The sequence below is a fragment of the Coregonus lavaretus genome (genome assembly GCF_964263955.1).
Source record: "Coregonus lavaretus genome assembly, chromosome: 33".
NCBI lineage: Eukaryota > Metazoa > Chordata > Actinopteri > Salmoniformes > Salmonidae > Coregonus > Coregonus lavaretus.
In genome coordinates this window covers 33054842-33077658 of record NC_140020.1, presented here as the reverse complement: position 1 = coordinate 33077658, position 22817 = coordinate 33054842, and the positions used below count along the sequence as shown (strand labels likewise).

At 42.2% G+C, this 22817-nt stretch overlaps 1 protein-coding gene across 1 annotated transcript in view; it reads right to left on the bottom strand.

Annotated features, from left to right (window-relative positions):
• Nucleotides 1–1751: 1751 nt before the first annotated feature.
• The window catches only part of LOC311108415 (fibronectin type III domain-containing protein 1-like), a gene marked incomplete at its 5' end in the record, with an annotated part of 60363 nt that continues 39297 nt past the window's right edge, over nucleotides 1752–22817 (bottom strand). The window contains 6 exons of the mRNA XM_084151040.1: nucleotides 1752–2578; nucleotides 2837–2959; nucleotides 4503–4664; nucleotides 11808–11837; nucleotides 12000–12079; nucleotides 19307–19415. Coding sequence (XP_084007166.1) covers nucleotides 2463–2578; nucleotides 2837–2959; nucleotides 4503–4664; nucleotides 11808–11837; nucleotides 12000–12079; nucleotides 19307–19415 — 620 coding nt within the window. The 3' untranslated portion in view covers nucleotides 1752–2462. The remainder of the gene's footprint in view (nucleotides 2579–2836; nucleotides 2960–4502; nucleotides 4665–11807; nucleotides 11838–11999; nucleotides 12080–19306; nucleotides 19416–22817) is intronic.

Genomic DNA, 22817 nt, shown 5'->3' with positions numbered 1-22817 from the left:
AAAAGAAAGACACTTACTCAGGCTTATAGTATAGCCTTTGAATGTGTATCAACTTTGGGGCCACCAAATGCTGTTAAGAACACTTGAGAACTGACCAAAACACCACTGTTCCATCTTCAGTTCAGAATAACTGCACTGTAAGACAGTGAGGAGCAAAAGGGACCGACCGCCATGACGCGTCTGACTATCAGCCAACCCAAACACAACGTTGTTTAAATGCCGCAGATAAGGAATGGCTGGGTTCACTCTGATAGCACTGCAGAGATTGGGCTACTTTCCTAATGCTGAAGCCAGCATGGTGATGGAGACTAACTCTCTCAGTGATGGATGCCACAAAGGAAAATAAAAACTATCTTCTGTTATGGGTCATGGGGGGACATACTTCATCCTAGGCAAGATATTTCATTAATTATAGTGATGGTACATTTATCTTTGGGTGCGGCTGTGTGGGGTAGGGCCTGTTACTTTCTCTGATTTAGCTTGCTGTGGGGACCCATTGAGGTCACAGAAAACAGAGGAATGCACATTATGAAAACCCTGGTAAATAAGAGAAATGATTCTCATAGCACAACCTCTTGAATAAACTCAGATGTTCCAGACGTACGTAGCAGAGGCCAGACTAGCCTGCTGGTCCTGCTGTTGAGATTTATTGAAGGCATCAATCAGACAGACTTATGGTATGGAATAAAAAAGAGAAATGGACCTTTAGAGTGAGAGAGTGTGTCATGTTTATGTAGCAAACTAAAGCAAGGGAAACCTCACCACTATTTCACTCTCTTATCGCCAGTGCCTCTGTGATTCCTAGAAATAATGTATTTTTTATTGGGTCTTTAAATCTCAATCTCAAAGAGTCAGAAGGACACAAGTAGTGCACATGCAAGTAAGCCACAACCAGAAAGACTGACAATGAGAATGAATTCCCCTGATAAATAAGTCATTACATTTTAATAGGATTATCTTTTCACTTTTAGGGAGGTAATGTGGAAACTAAATAGTGTAGATACCTTTCAAGAATGAAATACAGTTTCCAGAGACACTGCACATTTCATGGACTGAGTTTGTTCAACAGAGAAAAGCATTACAGCAAATTAAAACATTCAACCATAAAAATATCAAAACTGTTTCCAGAAAGTTCCTCTCTTCCTTCCAAAGACCATCTCCTCTCCTCCAGCAAACTCCTCAATTCATGAATATATGACAAATCCCTCTGTTGTTATTGCATGAAAGTGACAATGTACGAGTAGCTCAATCCCACTTCATACATAGAAACCTGTCGTTTACTGAAAGCTATTGGGCCCTGACCCTCACTCTTGCTGGAATGTTTAACTAACAGATGCTCTCGCTCTCTCTCTCTCTCTCTCTCTCTCTCTCTCTCTGGCCAGGTGCATCGTAACACACGTGGCTGTGTCAGCGCTGCACCCGTCACCTGATCTCTCTGAGATTATTACAGTTTTCCTTGAGCTCAGTCTCTCTCTCTCTCTCATCCCACCCCATCCCCTTAAAAAGGATATTCTTGGCCATGCTGGCAATTTTAACCGTTTCTAACTGATTTTGTCGACATATGTCCCCTCTTGTGTAATACATCGTTTTGACAGGTTATGAAACTAAATTGAATAAGTAAAATTGAAACTGAATCTATTTGCTCAGGTTTTAACAGTTTGAGTTTCCTTACACATGGAAGCAATATATGTGACATTGAATGTGGCCATTCAGATATCCTCACGGAACAAATTAACCGTTTAGGGTGTCCTTGGTTTCCATAGCACCTTTATTCAATGTCCAACCATTCCTGAGCAAATATTACGTATTTTTATTCATTGTCCGTATACATACAACACTTCCACAGTAACTTCTCATCTCATTGAGTCTCGTAAATACCAAAGAGTATAAAAACACTATGCATGTTCAAGAAAATAACTGACACCAAAAGTAGTTGTCAAAAGCCATTACTCTATCATACTACTGTTATGAACAAAATATCTTGATTGATAATAAACACACATACAAACCCTTAGCTCCCATTAGTCCTGTTCAGATTGTGCTTTGGTCTTTTACAGGATCTCCATTTCATTAGTGATGTCATGATCACAGGTGCACTTTGATGAGATAAATAATGCCAGGGGCCGACTCGGGAATAGTTGGGAATAGTCGGGAATAAACAAGGATGCTTTCCGATCCGGAAGACAAAAGTTAAACTAAGCAATAGCAATACATGCTTTTTCCCCCTCATATACAGACTGCTTTTATAAAAGTGCATGGTAATGAATACATGTAAATATTAGTTGATGTTTAAAGTATTATATTCTCTTTGATCTGAAGCAGTATAAGTTTGTAATGTTGTCTTTCTGCTGTGGCTAACAACAGTTTATCTCCAGGGGGCGGGGTCAGTAACAGCATGAGGAAGGCTGCAGCAGGATGGAGTTGGGTTGCCCTCGACGACAACCTCTTTGTGACCCCCTGTGTTACCACTTGCCAGGGATGGGCACACCGCACTCATACCATCCCACGAAGAGATGTGGCGTACGCCGGCCGATAGGGCCAAAGTTGACTGGCTCCTGCCTGTATGAGCGATAGTAACCTGCACAAGGGCAGACAGGACACGTTGTTATAAAGCATTATGAATGGACGTCCCACAACATTTATAATGCTTCGTTAGATGATTCTGACTGTTTCTATCCAGCCTAGAACATGGATATTGAGGTTGTATATAATCAAGACTCTTGGACTTAATCTGTGAGAATATTTATTTACTGAATACTATGAAGACCATCCTACCAAAGGCTGTAGGCGAGTGATGAATTCTGGGAGTTTGTGTTTATTAAATGCTTTTTTTTACCTTGTGCTGTTGGCAGATGCATTGAGAGGTTGGGGTAGCCTGTCCTCCCGTCTAGGTAAGAGTCTACAAACTGGCAGTGGTCCTCCCCATGGCCGAATGTGTCTGCTATACTGTAGAATGTTTCTGGAGGGCGAGAAAGAGCAGTCAATGCTTAACAACAGAATACACTCTCAAACAATATTATATGATGTAATGAGACAGAGCCTGGTTGGCTACCACAGAGTCCAAAAACAATAAAACAACCAGTATGTAGAAGAGAAAGTGGTAGATAAAGTGTGTGATTAAGAGAAATGTAGTGAAAGTGTGAGAGAATGAGAGAGAGAGAGAGAGAGAGAGAGAGAAGGAAGGGAAAGTGGAAGGGGGAGAGATGGTGGTTAAGAGATTATTAATGGAAAGAGGAATATTAGGAGTAATCGTAAAGCAACTTAAATTGAGAAAAGACTCGAACTGAGAGAGAAAGAAGTATACTGAACAAAAATATAAACGCAACATGCAACAATTTCAAAGATTTTACTGACTTACAGTTCATGTAAGGAAATCAGTCCATTTAAATAAATGCATTAGGCCATAATCTATGGATTTCACATGACTAGGAATACAGATATGCATCTGTTGGTCAGAGATACCTTTAAAAAAAAGCTGGAGGCATGGATCAGAAAACCAGTCAGTATCTGGTGTGACCACAATTTGCGTCATTCAGCGCGACACATCTCCTTCGCATAGAGTTGATCAGGCTGTTGGTTGTGGCCTGTGGAATGTTGTCCTACTCCTCTTTAATGGCTGTGCAATGTTGCTGGATATTGGCAGGAACTGGAACACGCTGACGTACATGTCGATCGAGAGCATTCCAAACATGCTCAATGGGTGACATGTTTAGTGAGTATGCAGGCCATTTTCAGCTTACAGGAATTGTGTACAGATCCTTGCGACATGGGGCCGTGCATTACCATGCTGAAAGATGAGGTGATGGAGGCAGATGAATGGCACGACAATGGGCCTTAGGATCTCGTCACGGTATCTCTGTGCATTCAAATTGCCATTGATAAAATGCAATTGTGTTTGTTGTCCGTAGCTTATGCCTGACCATACCATAACCCCACCGCCACCATGGGGCACTCTGTTCACAACACTGACATCAGAAAACCACTCGCCCACACAACGCCATACACATGGTCTGCAGTTGTGAGGCCGGTTGGAAGTACTGCCAAATTCTCTAAAACGACGTTGGAGACGGCTTATGGTAGAGAAATTAACATTCAAATATCTGGCAACAGCTCTGGTGGACATTCCTGCAGTCAGCAGGCCACGCTCCCTCAAAAGTTGAGACATCTGTGGCATTGTGTTGTGTGACAAAACTGCACATTTTAGAGTGGCCTTTTATTGTCCTCAGCACAAGGTGCACCTGTGTAATGATCATGCTGTATAATCAGATTCTTGATATGCCACACCTGTCAGGTGGATGGATTATCTTGGCAAAGGAGAAATGCTCACTAACAGGGTTGTAAACAAATTTGAGATAAAAAAGCATTTTGTGCATATGGAAAATGTCTGGGATCTTTTATTTCAGCTCATGAAACATGGGACCAACACTTTACATGTTGCGTTTATATTTTTGTTCAGTGTAGATAAAGGAAGAGAGGAGAGGGTGAAGTTACAGCGGTAGTACCTTTCAGCCCATCTCCCATGAAGATCTTGTATCTCAGTGAGTTGCACAGGACCACGCCCACAAACTTTCTGTACCATGTCCTCTTGACGTACTGGCTGCCCTTACACGCACTGTGCTGGGGGTTGTATCGGAAGGAGAAGGGGATCCAGATAGGCTCTCCACCTAGGGAGATAGGCTCTCATTTGGTAAGAGTGTGGCCGTGGTAAGGCCAGGGTCGTGGGTTTGATCCCTGTTGGGGTCACGTATACTAAAATGTATGCATTCACTGTACAGTAAGTCACTGGATAAAAGTGCCAAAAATAAAGGGAACACTTAAACAACACATCCTAGATCTGAATGAATGAAATAATCTTATTAAATACTATTTTCTTTACATAGTTGAATGTGCTGACAACAAAATCACACAAAAATTATCAATGGAAATCAAATGTATCAACCCATGGAGGTCTGGATTTGGAGTCACACTCAAAATTAAAGTGGAAAACCACACTACAGGCTGATCCAACTTTGATGTAATGTCCTTAAAACAAGTCAAAATGAGGCTCAGTAGTGTGTGTGGCCTCCACGTGCCTGTATGACCTCCCTACAACGCCTGGGCATGCTCCTGATGAGGTGGCGGATGGTCTCCTGAGGGATCTCCTCCCAGACCTGGACTAAAACATCCGCCAACTCCTGGACAGTCTGTGGTGCAATGTGGCGTTGGTGGATGGAGCGAGACATGATGTCCCAGATGTGCTCAATTGGATTCAGGTCTGGGGAACTGGCGGGCCAGTCCATAGCATCAATGCCTTTCTCTTGCAGGAACTGCTGACACACTCCAGCCACATGAGGTCTAGCATTGTCTTGCATTAGGAGGAACCCAGGGCCAACCGCACCAGCATATGGTCTCACAAGGTGTCTGAGGATCTCATCTCGGTACCTAATGGCAGTCAGGCTACCTCTGGCGAGCACATGGAGGGCTGTGCGGCCCCCCAAAGAAATGCCACCCAACACCATTACATTTTAGTCATTTAGCAGACGCTCTTATCCAGAGCGACTTACAGTTAGTGAATACATAATATTTTTTTTATACTGGCCCCCCGTGGGAATCGAACCCACAACCCTGGCATTGCAAATGCCATGCTCTATCAACTGAGCTACATCCCTGCCGGCCATTCCCTCCCCTACCCTGGACGACGCTGGGCCAATTGTGCGCCGCCCATGAGTCTCCTGGTCACAGAGCCTGGATTCTGCGACAGAGCCTGGATTCGAACCAGGATCTCTAGTGGCACAGTTAGCACTGCGATGCAGTGCCTTAGACCACTGCGCCACTCAGGAGTACGCCACTCAGGAGCAGGAGCATAGCTGAATGTGCTACATTTGTTCACACTGAGCACATGTGACAGACGTGACAGAGTCTGGAGATGCCGTGGAGAACGTTCTGCTGCCTGCAACATCCTCCAGCATGACCCCGGTTTGGCGGTGGGTCATGCTGGAGGATGTTGCAGGCAGCAGAACGTTCTCCACGGCGTCTCCAGACTCTGTCACGTCTGTCACATGTGCTCAGTGTGAACCTGCTTTCTTCTGTGAAGAGCACAGGGCGCCAGTGGCGAATTTGCCAATCTTGGTGTTCTCTGGCAAATGCCAAACGTCCTGCACGGTGTTGGGCTGTAAGCACAACCCCCACCTGTGGACGTCGGGCCCTCATACCACCCTCATGGAGTCTGTTTCTGACCGTTTGAGCAGACACATGCACATTTGTGGCCTGCTGGAGGTCATTTTGCAGGGCTCTGGCAGTGCTCCTCCTGCTCCTCCTTGCACAAAGGCGGAGGTAGCGGTCCTGCTGCTGGGTTGTTGCCCTCCTACGGCCTCCTCTACATATCCTGATGTACTGGCCTGTCTCCTGGTAGCGCCTCCATGCTCTGGACACTACGCTGACAGACACAGCAAACCTTCTTGCCACATTGATGTGCCATCCTGGACGAGCTGCACTACCTGAGCCACTTGTGTGGGTTGTAGACTCCGTCTCATGCTACCACTAGAGTGAAAGCACCGCCAGCATTCAAAAGTGACCAAAACATCAGCCAGGAACCATAGGAACTGAGAAGTGGTCTGTGGTCACCACCTGCAGAACCACTTCTTTATTGGGGGTGTCTTGCTAATTGCCTATAATTTCCACCTGTTGTCTATTCCATTTGCACAACAGCATGTGAAATGTATTGTCAATCAGTGTTGCTTCCTAAGTGGACAGTTTGATTTCACAGAAGTGTGATTGACTTACATTGTGTTGTTTAAGTGTTCCCTTTATTTTTTTGAGCAGTGTATTACATAACTACAAAACTGTTGAGGAGAAAGGTTAAGCTTTCAGCATGTCTTTAATGACAGTCCCTCTATCGAACAGAGTGCTTGACAATGCTACACTCACTAAGCTAGTCATTAATACCTACACTCAACCTGTCAGTTCTCACAAAGCTAGTCATGACTAACTACACTAAACTCCATTACAACCCCTTTACTGCCAGTTTGCACTATGCCAGTCTCTCCTATTCAGATACACAGTAAATCACCTCCACTCATTGTGCATAGCACCTGGGAAATACCTGACTGACTCTCTTAATTAAAAACAATAAATATATAAGCTGGAAGTAGAGGCCTAAGCATTGTTGTTCACTAGTTTACTCCAATTAGGGAAGGGGTGGTGGGGTTGGAAAGTAATAAAGGGAAATATATATTTTGAAAGGATATGTACAGTGGGGAAAAAAAGTATTTAGTCAGCCACCAATTGTGCAAGTTCTCCCACTTAAAAAGATGAGAGAGGCCTGTAATTTTCATCATAGGTACACGTCAACTATGACAGACAAAATGAGAAAAAAAAATCCAGAAAATCACATTGTAGGATTTTTAATGAATTTATTTGCAAATTATGGTGGAAAATAAGTATTTGGTCAATAACAAAAGTTTCTCAATACTTTGTTATATACCCTTTGTTGGCAATGACACAGGTCAAACATTTTCTGTAAGTCTTCACAAGGTTTTCACACACTGTTGCTGGTATTTTGGCCCATTCCTGCATACAGATCTCCTCTAGAGCAGTGATGTTTTGGGGCTGTCGCTGGGCAACACGGACTTTCAACTCCCTCCAAAGATTTTCTATGGGGTTGAGATCTGGAGACTGGCTAGGCCACTCCAGGACCTTGAAATGCTTCTTACGAAGCCACTCCTTCATTGCCCGGGCGGTGTGTTTGGGATCATTGTCAAGCTGAAAGACCCAGCCACGTTTCATCTTCAATGCCCTTGCTGATGGAAGGAGGTTTTCACTCAAAATCTCACGATACATGGCCCCATTAATTATTTCCTTTACACGGATCAGTCGTCCTGGTCCCTTTGCAGAAAAACAGCCCCAAAGCATGATGTTTCCACCCCCATGCTTCACAGTAGGTATGGTGTTCTTTGGATGCAACTCAGCATTCTTTGTCCTCCAAACACGACGAGTTGAGTTTTTACCAAAAAGTTATACTTTGGTTTCATCTGACCATATGACATTCTCCCAATCCTCTTCTGGATCATCCAAATTCACTCTAGCAAACTTCAGACGGGCCTGGACATGTACTGGCTTAAGCAGGGGGACACGTCTGGCACTGCAGGATTTGAGTCCCTGGCGGCGTAGTGTGTTACTGATGGTAGGCGTTTGTTACTTTGGTCCCAGCTCTCTGCAGGTCATTCACTAGGTCCCCCCGTGTGGTTCTGGGATTTTTGCTCACCGTTCTTGTGATCATTTTGACCCCACGGGGTGAGATCTTGCGTGGAGCCCCAGATCGAGGGAGATTATCAGTGGTCTTGTATGTCTTCCATTTCCTAATAATTGCTCCCACAGTTGATTTCTTCAAACCAAGCTGCTTACCTATTGCAGATTCAGTCTTCCCAGCCTGGTGCAGGTCTACAATTGTGTTTCTGGTGTCCTTTGACAGCTCTTTGGTCTTGGCCATAGTGGAGTTTGGAGTGTGACTGTTTGAGGTTGTGGACAGGTGTCTTTTATACTGATAACAATTTCAAACAGGTGCCATTAATACAGGTAACGAGTGGAGAACAGAGGAGCCTCTTAAAGAAGAAGTTACAGGTCTGTGAGAGCCAGAAATCTTGCTTGTTTGTAGGTGACCAAATACTTATTTTCCAACATAATTTGCAAATAAATTCATTCAAAATCCTACAATGTGATTTTCTGGAATTTTTTTTCTCAATTTGTCTGTCATAGTTGATGTGTACCTATGATGGAAAGTACAGGCCTCTCTCATCTTTTTAAGTGGGAGAACTTGCACAATTGGTGGCTGACTAAATACTTTTTTTCCCCACTGTATGTATATGTATTTATATTTATATATGTGTATATGTACAGTGAGGGAAAAAAGTATTTGATCCCCTGCTGATTTTGTACGTTTGCCCACTGACAAAGACATGATCAGTCTATAATTTTAATGGTAGGTTTATTTGAACAGTGAGAGACAGAATAACAACAAAAGAATCCAGAAAAATGCATGTCAAAAATGTTATAAATTGATTTGCATTTTAATGAGGGAAATAAGTATTTGACCCCTCTGCAAAACATGATTTAGTACTTGGTGGCAAAACCCTTGTTGGCAATCACAGAGGTCAGACGTTTCTTGTAGTTGGCCACCAGGTTTGCACACATCTCAGGAGGGATTTTGTCCCACTCCTCTTTGCAGATCTTCTCCAAGTCATTAAGGTTTCGAGGCTAACGTTTGGCAACTCGAACTTTCAGCTCCCTCCACAGATTTTTTATGGGATTAAGGTCTGGAGACTGGCTAGGCCACTCCAGGACCTTAATGTGCTTCTTCTTGAGCCACTCCTTTGTTGCCTTGGCTGTGTGTTTTGGGTCATTGTCATGCTGGAATACCCATCCACAACCCATTTTCAATGCCCTGGCTGAGGGAAGGAGGTTCTCACCCAAGATTTCACGGTACATGGCCCCGTCCATCGTCCTTTTGATGCGGTGAAGTTGTCCTGTCCCCTTAGCAGAAAAACACCCCCAATGCATAACGTTTCCACCTCCATGTTTGATGGTGGGGATGGTGTTCTTGGGGTCATAGGCAGCATTCTTCCTCCTCCAAACACGGCGAGTTGAGTTGATGCCAAAGAGCTCGATTTTGGTCTCATCTGACCACAACACTTTCACCCAGTTCTCCTCTGAATCATTCAGATGTTCATTGGCAAACTTCAGACGGCCCTGTATATGTGCTTTCTTGAGCAGGGGGACCTTGCGGGCGCTGCAGGATTTCAGAGTTTCACGGCGTAGTGTGTTACCAATTGTTTTCTTGGTGACTATGGTCCCAGCTGCCTTGAGATCATTGACAAGATCCTCCCGTGTAGTTCTGGGCTGATTCCTCACCGTTCTCATGATCATTGAACTCCACGAGTTGAGATCTTGCATGGAGCCCCAGGCCGAGGGAGATTGACAGTTATTTTGTGTTTCTTCCATTTGCGAATAATCGCACCAACTGTTGTCACCTTCTCACCAAGCTGCTTGGCGATGATCTTGTAGCCCATTCCAGCCTTGTGTAGGTCTACAATCTTGTCCCTGATATCCTTGGAGAGCTCTTTGGTCTTGGCCATGGTGGAGAGTTTGGAATCTGATTAATTGATTGCTTCTGTGGACAGGTGTCTTTTATACAGGTAACAAGCGGAGATTAGGAGCACTCCCTTTAAGAGTGTGCTCCTAATCTCAGCTCGTTACCTGTATAAAAGACACCTGGGAGCCAGAAATCTTTCTGATTGAGAGGGGGTCAAATACTTATTTCCCTCATTAAAATGCAAATCAATTTATAACATTTTTGACATGCATTTTTCTGGATTTCTTTATTGTTATTCTGTCTCTCACTGTTCAAATAAACCTACCATTAAAATTATAGACTGATCATTTCTTTGTCAGTGGGCAAGCATACAAAATCAGCAGGGGATCAAATACTTTTTTCCCTCACTGTATGTGTATATATACATACAGTTGAAGTCGGAGGTTTACATACACTTAGGTTGGAATCATTAAAACTTGTTTTTCAACCACTCCACACATTTCTTGTTAACAAACTATGGTTTTGGCAAGTCGGTTAGGACATCTACTTTGTGCATGACACAAGTATTTTTCCAACAATTGTTTACAGACAGATTATTTCACTTATAATTCACTGTATCACAATTCCAGTGTGTCTGAAGTTTACATACAGTAAGTTCACTGTGCCTTTAAACAGCTTGGAAAATTCCAGAAAATGATGTCATGGCTTTAGAAGCTTCTGATAGGCTAATTGACATCATTTGAGTCAATTGAAACAAAAATAGAACTGTTTGGCCACAATGACCATCGTTATGTTTGGAGGAAAAAGGGGGTCTTTGCAAGCCGAAGAACTCCATCCCAACCGTGAAGCACGGGGGTGGCAGCATCATGCTGTGGGGGTGCTTTGCTGCAGGAGGGACTGGTGCACTACACAAAATAAATGGCATCATGAGGAAGGAAAATAATGTGGATATATTGAAGCAACATCTCAAGACATCAGTCAGGAAGTTAAAGCTTGGTCGCAAATGGGTCTTCCAAATGGACAATGACCCCAAGCATACTTCCAAAGTTGTGGCAAAATAGCTTAAGGACAACAAAGTCAAGCTTGTGGAAGGCTACCCGAAACATTTGACCCAAGTTAAACAATTTAAAGGCAATGCTACCAAATACTAATTGAGTGTATGTAAACTTCTGACCCACTGGGAATGTGATAAACAAAATAAAAGCTGAAATAAATCATTCTCTCTACTATTATTCTGACATTTCACATTCTTAAAATAAAGTGGTGATCCTAACTGACCTAAGACAGGGAATTTCTACTAGGATTAAATGTCAGGAATTGTGAAAAACTGAGTTTAAATGTATTTGGCTAAGGTGTATGTACATTTCCGACTTCAACTGTATATGCGAGAAAAAAAACGTGGGGGATTGGAAGTGATGCAGACAATTACATTGATGGAAGTTACAATCTATCTGCAATATTAAAGCTGATCTACCCCCTAAAACAAAATACTATAAATACCAAAACTATACTTTGGCATCGTTTTATCACTATGGATGTCTGCCAAGTCCAGTATATGTCAGTGTAGGTGTATGCAGCCGTTCGTATGTCTGTCCACAGATTGAACTCCTCACCAGCTCACTCCAGCTGTCACTTTGGGTTTCTTCAAATGACCTGAAGCAATGGTCTGGACTAGAGTATAAGCCAACAAGTTTCATCAATAATGTTAGCGTAATATATGAGAACTATCGATGTTACTCACCAGGAGGTCGTTCAATAAGAAGAGGGTCATCTGAAAAAGAGAAAGAACTTGTTAAAATGAGAGACATGAACTGGGACAGAATTTATACATAAACTAAAAACGGGAGGATACAGACAAATAAGGTAGACGTGGCCTTAGCACAGGCACAAAGCAAAACTGACCCTAGCAATCTCACCTAATACTCATACAGACCTGACTCAGTGACATAGGTGAATGTATCGCTGACTGGTCCCAGCCCAAAGACATTCTTGGCCTGGACTTTGAAGTAGTACCTGAGGTAAAACAAACCAAGACAAAACAGGGTGTGTGTGTAAGATATAGCCATTATTATAGGTGTTAAAGAGTCATTTAGCCAGGTCTCTGTTGCCACATGGAAGGTGTTTATACCCTAATGACTAGAGTAGATGGCCGGAAGGGAGGCAGCACTTGACTCCTGCACCGTCAGAGAGGAGAGAGGGAGGTAGAATTAAGAGAAGACTGTTTTTATGTTCTTAGTAATCTAAAGAGAGCAGAATGCAGTAAAATGGTAATATGGCACGTGTTGAAGAGGGATAAAGGGAGTGAGGGTGGGAGGGAAAGAGGGAGAGAGCGAGAGAGAGCAAGAAAGAGGGAGTAGATAGAAAGAGGGGGAGAGAGGGAGGAAGAGAAATAACGTCCTTAAGGCAGCAATTTCACATCGACAGCTTTTCTATATGACAACGTTCCTCCTGACTGACTGAGCTCTGCCCCTACAAAAAACGACATGTCAAATTTGCAGTTTCACATTTGAAAATCGTTTTTTTTTTTTTTTTTTTTTTTTTTACATGTGATTCATTTTCACTTGCAATTCCACAGGTGAAAGTGAAAATAAAATTAGCAGTTTCACATGTAAGAAAACTTCACGTGAAAATCTCACTTTCACATGTGGAATTGCAAGTTCACATGTGGGGTTGAAATAATGTTCTAAAATTATGTTAACATGTTGCAGTAGCAATGTTTCCACCGGTGGAATTAAAAGTGACCACAAATAAAAGGCCCAAATGCGGGACCAGGAAACGATTTTGCGGGACATTTGCAGAAGTGTGGGCAGCTTACATTTTTGGGGGACCTTCATATAGTTCTGCTGTATGAAGGTCACTGCCTGTTAAAGGGGCAATTCTTAGTTGCTACATCCATTTTTGGATTTATAAATGTACTGTATATGTACCCATTGATTCTTGAAGAATATAACGTATTTTGTCTAATGAGTTTAGTTCAACTGTCACACCCCATCAGAACCCAAAATAGAATCTTGTTTTACTGCAATGTTTGTAAACAAAGTAAATGTAAACAACCTAAAAACATGGTTAAACCTATAATTTTTATATCATGGATGGTCAGTCCTTAGCATAGACAATGGATTTGAGAGTGGTTGCATTTCTCCAGCCCCATCCCTCAGCTTTTTACTGAAACTTTGGTGAGGAGAACACTTTATTCATGTTTCAATTAAGGATTGCCGCTTTAAACACAAATGGAGTAATAGTGTTATTATATGGTGCAATCCTCTAGCGAGTGAGTTACTTTTGTGCCATTAATATCAAGCAAAACTTCTGAAGTTGAGAATGATATTGTTAGCAAAACAACATATTTCGAGGAAACATTTTGAAATGTAAGAACAAATTAATTGTAAATGGATGCAAAAAAAACATTTTCAGATAAATAAAAAAAGTATGATAATGCAATTAAATTAAACACCTCCCTCTTTCCTGCAATTTTTCCTATATTTGGATATGTTACCCTGGCCTTTGCTTTCACTGCCTTTTTCCCATTTGCAAGTTTTGGCGCATTCATTCCAGCAACATGGCATCCTGCATCCCACTGCTGATTTGCCTCTGAAGCTAAGCACGGTCGGTCCTGGTTGGTCCCTGGATGGGAGACCAGATGTAGCTGGAAATGGTGAATATAAACATGTGGGAAAAAAATACAAATTCACATGATTTGTCCCCACGTGTTCCCACGTGTCCGAAAACCATGTGTTTTTCTTTAAATGTATATTTTTTTGTAAGGGTGAGCTCACTTCACTTTAGTCTCAGTGTGTTTTAAATACATACTGTACAGGGGAGGAATTATTTAATCCCCTCAGATTCAAAACAACACTGTGAGACAAGGCTCGGAGGGTTTGCAACCTTTTCCATACCATGGACAATGTGTGTCTGTGTGTGTGTGTGTTCTCCCCCCGCTGTAGGGTTACATACAGTAATTTCACGGTCCGCTAATTTCCACCCAAACCCTTTAACGACATAAAGTCTGCCAGTCTGGATCCAATCACTGGAGCCATGTGGAAACTGACCAAGATATCAGAAAATAAACGAGAAAAGGAGGCAGAAAAAGAGAAAATCATGGAGAGAGGCAGAGAGAGAGAGAGGCAGAGAGAGAGAGAGAGCGAGAGAGAGAGAGAGAGAGAGAGACAGAGAAGTTCTCATATACATTTTCTTTTTATACCTTGATTTCAGATCTTGACTTAAAGGAATAATTCACTCAAAAACAATCCTTTGGTATATTTTTCAAGATATAGGACTTTCCAAAAGCAAATTTTAACTTGCCACCACAGGAGGTTGGTGGCACCTTAATTGGGGAGGACGGGCATGTGGTAACAAGCCCGTGTAGCTCAGTTGGTAGAGCATGGCGTTTGCAACACCAGGGTTGTGGGTTCGATTCCCACGGGGGGCCAGTATGAAAAATGTATGCACTCACTAACTGTATGTCGCTCTGGATAAGAGCGTCTGCTAAATAACTAAAATGTAATGGCTGGAGCGGAATAGGTGGAATGGTATCAAACACATGGTTTCCATTCCATTATGAGTTATCCTCCCCTTATTAGCTTCCCACATCATCATTTGATGCGTTATGCATCATGATGATGATGTGGCAAGTTACAATTTGCTTTTTGAAAGTCCTATATCTTTAAAACTTGATCGCTGACATGCAAAACGTTTTTGGGACCGTATCAACAGTGGACTAATGAAAAAAATACCAAAAGATAGTTTTTGAGTGAATTATGCCTTTAAGTAACTAAAACGTAGTTCTGATGTAAAACCGAAGCATATCTCAGTCATCATGTAGGAGATTTATGCCTTTCAGTCATTTAGTGAGCAGCATTCTTCATCCTGGGCTTATTAAGGAGACAGCTGTCTAGGAGGTGTAGGATTGGTGCATTGGTATATATGTGTGTGTGTGTGTGTGTGTGTGCGTGTGCGTGTGTGTGCGTGTGCGCGTGTATGCACGCGTGGGTGTGTGTCTACGTGGAGACGTGGGGTAGTGTTGCTGCAGTGCAGAGAGACTGAAATGTATGTCTTTAGATGGAACCTTACAGACAGCCACTTCCAAGCAGCTTAGCCCCTCAGACAGCCTGGCTCAGGTGAACCTTTCATGAACAATTATAAACTGTCAATCACTCTACCCACTTTTTGTCCACAACGTTTTTACTCATTAATGTGCACACACAGACACATACACACACAAACCACAGGTCAAGAGCAAATGCATGCACAGTTATGCATGCATTCTACATTCCAAAGTTATGAATTTAGGAACATCTGCCTGTGCGTGTGTGTGTCCGCAGTGATAGTGGATGAGCGTTTGAGTGAGCTGTGTGTGATGTTCGTGGGACAGTTCATCAAGTGTGAGAGTGTGTGTGTGTGTGACAGAAACAAAGCGTGCTGTGTAGGCCTACATGTGTCTGCATGTGCATGGCTAACACCTGAGCGTGAACCGTTGGCTCAGGTCTGAATTGTTGGCTTGGAGCTGTGTGTGTATATATAAATGTGTGTTAGTGCAGGTGTGTGTCTGCCTGTTACCGAACTTGTGATGTATTCTCTCTCTCTCTCTCTCTCTCTCTCTCTCTCTCTCTCTCTCTCTCTCTCTCTCTCTCTCTCTCTCTCTCTCTCTCTCTCTCTCTCTCTCTCTCTCTCTCTCTCTCTCTCTCTGGGGTTGTGTGTGTTTTCTACCTCTCTGTGGAGATGAGTGAGTGAGAGCGAGAGGTAGAGAGAGTGTGATTTATTTGGACTGGCTAATCACGAAAGGTCAGCAGTTCAAGCACAGTGTGGGCTGCTCACTCCATGAGCACACAGTCGAGCTACCCAAGAACCCAATAACACCCTAACGTTGTTATCTCCAAAATGTTAAAATTGCGCAGAGCAAAATTTTAATTTTGACCCAGAAACAAACAGTTTATTTTGCATAATTTTGTATACATAACCTCTTCATATTCCATTTGATAGAAAATAGCCTAAATACATAATTGGAGAGAAAATAGCCTAAAGTCATAACAGCCTCCCTGAGTTTGCATGTTAAGAGATGTTTCCACACGCTTGTTTAGAAAGCTGCAACCCGTGACCCATAAGACATGGTTTCGGGAACACACCCCTACATCATAACAGTGCCTTATGTGTTGTGTGTGTGTGTGTTGGCAGTGATGTCTGCTGTATTTACGTTTCTGTGTGTTTCCTGCTTCTCGGTGGATTATCTCAGCCCGTCATGTTTTCAGGATGATTTAAACGTGTTTTCAAACCTGCCTATATCCAGTTAGCTCTGATTTACATCACTCTGAGGGCTTCTTAATAACTTACTGTATATAAGCATTACAATACCACGCTCTGCTGGTCTCTGACTGGGGCTGATATAACACACACAGAGACAGATACAGTGTACACATCTTATGTGTCTAGCATCACTGAGACCTACCGGGAACAATTATCATATAAACACACATTCCAATACCCTATAGGTAGGCCCATATAATTGCCAAAGACTCCAGCCACCCAAGCCATAGACTGTTCACTCTGCTACCGTCCGGCAAACGGTACCGGAGCATTGGCTCTCGGACCAACAGGCTCCGAGACAGCTTCTACCCCCAAACCATTAGACTGATAAATAGCCAGACTACTAAATAGTCAATTAATGGTACCTGAACTATCTGTACTGACTCTATCTTGCACTGACCCTACGCACACACACTTTATATACACATCATATACACACTCATTCACACACACTACACTGTCACTCCCACACAAAACCCTCACACATTCACTAACACTACAAACGCACACACATAATACAAACACCAATGGCGGTCGTGTCGTTTAAGATGAGGGAGGACAATTCTTTTTTTTATGAGCATGGCCTTATTTCTATTACAGCAAATTGGATGACTGTCATTCATATTCCATTCACCCAGTTCAATGTAACATTGATACGTTTAGGCTACTACACATGATACTCAAACTTTCCCTATACCCATCATGAGGTTGCTACAACCTAGCCTATGAATGGAAGTTTACAACGTAGGTGCACAGATGAAGAGAACAATTTGAGTAATCAAGGTGACAGACAGTGACACATTTAATACCGCCTTGCACACTCTTGCCTGCATCTAGCTGATCTAGGGTGTAATCATTAGTCCAACAGTTGCAAATGAGAGTTTCTATTGGACAAATTCAGGTATGTTTATCCTCGTTTCGTTCTGTTTGTGATATAACGTATTGTCATAGTGTTGTGGGAAAAAAGTTAAATCTGTTAGATAGGTAACTCTTGGTGCCACAGAGTCTGAATGCCAAGGATTCCAGTATGTCGAGGGAGCTTACTGGGGTTTATCTTAGAAAATGTATGCACTCACTGGATAAGAGCGTCTGCTAAATGACTAAAATGTAAATGTAAATGATTGATAGATGGAATATACTGACTTGGGTACAAGCTGGTACCATCAGAGTGGGGAGTGCCCACTGATGGTTACCAGATGTTGTTGAAGAAACGTGTAACATGAAATATATAAACTGAGAGATTTCCTTTGCCCAGAGTTCGGATGACAAGACGAGAAGCACGTGCCGTTTGTTATACGAACCCAGTACTGTAATCAAATAAATACTTTGCATCAACTCTCCATATAATTGTTTAAGTATATTCTTGCATCCTGAATTACTTGATACCAGAGAAACTCATCATAACAGTTTGCTTCCGTTTAAGAAACATTTTTCAACAGAACCCGTGGAATGAATACACCCCTGATCACACGCAAACACAGTTCACTTTCATAGCAGTCACATAGAAACAGCATGATCACTTTGCTCTTTGTATAATTCCTTCTCGCATCTATGTGCTCTCCTCTTTTCACCTGCAGTACAGTCAACAAGCAGTTTAGCAGTGGGCCCTGGTGGCAATAAATTAATAAAACCAAAAGCTTACCTTGACTTGGAACAGTTCCAGTGTTGGATAGCAATAGCCAGCCAGCTAACATAGCATCATCCATCTCTGTTTGAGCAGGTTTTTGAGTAGGCTAAACTAGCTAGCTGCATTCGCTAGCTAAGTAAGTGACAGTGAAAGTGAATACAAAAATACAATGAAATATAGCTAACTCTCTTGCTTCTCCTTCATTTTTGAATAAATTAATTTGTTCAAAACTGTTCAACTATTGTCTCCCTCTCTCTGAGTGAACTACTCACCACATTTTATACACTGCAGTGCTAGCTAGCTGTAGCTTATGCGTTCAGTACTACATCCATTCTCTGATCCTTTGATTGGGTGGACAACATGTCAGTTCATGCTGCAAGAGCTCTGATAGGTTGGAGGACGTCCTCCGGAAGTTGTAATAATTACTGTGTAAGTCTATGGAAGGGGGTGAGAACCAAGAGCCTCTTAGGTTTTGTATTGAAGTCAATGTACCCAGAGGAGGACGAAAACTAGCTGTCCTCCGGCTACACCATAGTGCTACCCTACAGAGTGCTGTTGAGGCTACTGTAGACCTTCATTGCAAAAACGTATGTTTTAACCAATTATTTGGTGACGTGAATATATTTAGTATAGTTTTATCTAAAAAGGATAACTTTTTTTATGTTTCACTATTTTTTTTTTCAGAAATTCACTGAGGAGGATGGTCCTCCCCTTCCTCCTTTGAGGAGCCTCCGCTGACATACACGCATACCGACACGACACAAACACAAATACATACACACACGCACACTCTCACACACACTTCTACACTCATCTTTTGCTGCTGCTACTCTGTTCTTTATTTTACTCTAATTATTATCTATCCAGATGCCTAGACACATTACCCTGCCTTCATGTACATAACTACCTCAAGTACCTCGCATCTCTGCACATTGATCTGGTACTAGTACTCCCTATATATACTGTAGCTCCATTCTTGTGTATTTAATTTTATTCATCTTGTGTTAGTTACTATTTTATTTTGTATTATTATTTTTAAATGCTGCATCATTGGGAAAGATTCATAAGCAAGTATTTCACTGTAAAGTCTACACAAGCTGTATTCGGCGCATGTGATAAATACAATTTGATTTGATTTATAGTTATAAATACTTACACACAGACACAAATACGCAGCCAAACACCTCCACAGACTGCACACACATGGGTAAAGAATATATGAGCCGTAACATCTCGCAAATCCTTTGTTTGTATAACCAGCCCATTGTGTAAGACATTAAACACTCTCACACACACAGAGAGTATATTCTCACCTGGAGTTAGGCTTGAGGTTTTCTATAGCCAGGTGTGAGCCGCTGGATGCGCTGGAGGACCACCTGTTGTTGAGGACGTCATCGTATGAGGCGCTGTGGACCATGTAGCCTGCAGGGCTCACACACAGGGCACGGGTCAGGGGCCAAAGGTCACCAGAGGTTAGAGAGCATTGATCCATTTTGAAGTTTGAGAAGGAGAAAAAAATGTAGCCATGTTGGTTTTGATGGGTAGCCAAAAGTAAGGGTGGTCTGATGTTAGAGAGGAAATATTTCATTTGAGAGGAGAGTGATTGGAGGCAGAAGAACGATCCTAACTCATTTGAGGTATCAGTGGTTTTAAACTAGAAACAGCCGCGGTAAATCACATTGTGGATCTGCCAACAACTACACATACCGAGCCAATCTGTTTCTCTGTTTCTCACCTCTTGTTTTGCCTCTCCTCTCACACACACACACAGAAGGGTAATCCTCCATAAAACCACAGGCCAGTACGTGAGTCCTGAGGTCATGGAATGCTCAGATCATGCTACTCAGCCAGTGGAAACTCTACGAGTACGGCGCTCCCCGCCACATCTAGCTCATATGTGTTCATATTTTTGCTGGAGCCTGGCCAACACAGCTGGCTCAAGGTGGAGGGGAGAAGGAGGAGGAGGGAACCACTACCACAGACACCACTCTTTCTCTCTGATTGTGTGGTTCCCTCTCTTTCATTTCTCTCTCTCACTATATTTTGTAATCAGAAGTGTGAAAACAGAAGCACTATTGCAGCCTGCCACTCACTTCTCCTTCTCCTCACTCTTTCATTCTCTCTCACCTCTGCTGCCTCTCACCTGCTCTTTCTTTCCTCTTTCCTTTGCTAATCTTTCTGACAACTCAGCCCATACAGGAATTGTTTTTAAATAAAAATATATATTAGATACAGTTTTTAGGATAAATTGGCCAAATAATGTGTAATTGTAAAACATTTTTGGGGCACTAAACTACTTCCATATATACTTCCATTAATTTTTTTTTACTGGTACCGGGCTACCTTCAGTATTGAGTATTGTAAAGCTTGTGGGCGTCCTAGAGCAAAACAACAGACATGTACAGTACGTGTCCGTGAGAGTCTCCCCTCTGTAAAGGGTAATATTAGTGTGTAGTCCAAACTGTTCGGACACTACAGACAGAAGTTGGTAGATTGGCGGCACCGACTTCAGACGTCTGTCCCTCATTTTACTAAGGTCAACCCTGTTACGTGAACTGAACTCTCGTTTTAATATGGTGAAACTACAGTGGGGAGAACAAGTATTTGATACACTGCCGATTTTGCAGGTTTTCCTACTTACAAAGCATGTAGAGATCTGTAATTTTTATCATAGGTACACTTCAACTGTGAGAGACGGAATCTAAAACAAAAATCCAGAAAATAACATTGTATGATTTTTAAGTAATTAATTTGCATTTATTGCATGACATAAGTATTTGATACATCAGAAAAGCAGAACTTAATATTTGGTACAGAAACCTTTGTTTGCAATTACAGAGATCATAAGTTTCCTGTAGGTCTTGACCAGGTTTGCACACACTGCAGCAGGGATTTTGGCCCACTCCTCTATACAGACCTTCTCCAGATCCTTCAGGTTTCGGGGCTGTCGCTGGGCAATACGGACTTTCAGCTCCCTCCAAAGATTTTTGTTTGGGTTCAGGTCTGGAGACTGGCTAGGCCACTCCAGGACCTTGAGATGCTTCTTACGGAGCCACTCCTTAGTTGCCCTGGCTGTGTGTTTCGGGTCGTTGTCATGCTGGAAGACCCAGCCACGACCCATCTTCAATGCTCTTACTGAGGGAAGGAGGTTGTTGGCCAAGATCTTGCGATACATGGCCCCATCCATCCTCCCCTCAATACGGTGCAGTCGTCCTGTCCCCTTTGCAGAAAAGCATCCCCAAAGAATGATGTTTCCACCTCCATGCTTCACGGTTGGGATGGTGTTCTTGGGGTTGTACTCATCCTTCTTCTTCCTCCAAACATGGCGAGTGGAGTTTAGACCAAAAAGCTCTATTTTTGTCTCATCAGACCACATGACCTTCTCCCATTCCTCCTCTGGATCATCCAGATGGTCATTGGCAAACTTCAGACGAGCCTGGACATGCGCTGGCTTGAGCAGGGGGACCTTGCGTGTGCTGCAGGATTTTAATCCATGACGGAGAGCCATTGTGGAGAGGTTGGATTCTGTTTGATTGAGTGTGTGGACAGGTGTCTTTTATACAGGTAACGAGTTCAAACAGGTGCAGTTAATACAGGTAATGAGTGGAGAACAGGAGGGCTTCTTAAAGAAAAACGAACAGGTCTGTGAGAGCCGGAATTCTTACTGGTTGGTAGGTGATCAAATACTTATGTCATGCAATACAATGCAAATGAATTACTTAAAAATCATACAATGTGATTTTCTGGATTTTTAGATTCAGTCTCTCACAGTTGAAGTGTACCTATGATAAAAATTACAGACCTCTACATGCTTTGTAAGTAGGAAAACCGTAGGTGAGCTGGTTCTACTCTTTTTGGCATTTTGTGGTGAAAAACTGAGTGGGTTGAGCATAACACGTCAACCCTGTTACCCATAGATAGATAGGCTAGCAATGTTTAAACAATTTAGATTTTATTTTAAATCTTACATTCAATTGCCCCTCCCTGTTGCACACAACAAGCTTCTATTCCCCCTGTCACAAGGGGATTCATAGCCGATTTAACTAGTAATTACCGTTCAAGTGGATTTTTCACAGATGTGATAAATTCCCACTTCCCACTTGGTTACGAACACACCATAACACCACTAACCAAACACTGTAGAGCCATATAACACAACTCATTGGAAGTGCAAAGCCCATACCTACACGTTGACATATTATGGAGCATTGTACAAGGTATAGTTTGTTCAAATCGATAACAACGACAATAAACAACAATTTATTACTTTTTTGCCTAGTGCCCGGTTTTTTTCATTATTTAACTAAGCTGAAAAGAGTTACTAGTCACTTACTTTTTATTAAAGAGGGGAAAACTAGTTTTTTATAAAGTTGAAGATGTGCTCTTTATGACAGAATGTTAAAATTAGGTGAAATCAAACAGATTTGTTTTATTGACCATCACAATTTAAATTACGTATATCACTGACAAAGTTTTGGCTTGGTGGCCCCAAAAATTATCTCCATTGATCAATACGTAAAGAGTAATTTAAGAAGCCTAATTAGGAACCACTTTTGCCACCCTGTAGACTAGATGTCATAGTCATGCATTTCTGGAATGTTGTCAGACATTTCAGTACATGCATTTGAGCAAATGTATCTCTAGAATACATTTTAAGACATTGCATGCATTTTAGCAAAGATTTTAAATACAGTATATTGAAATGTATTTTTTTTCATATGGGATGGACATCTGCAGAATATGCTAACAAATAGCGCAGTGATTATGCTAAATAGGAAATGACACCAACCAACATGAATCACAGACAAGAGAAGAGGAGAGGGG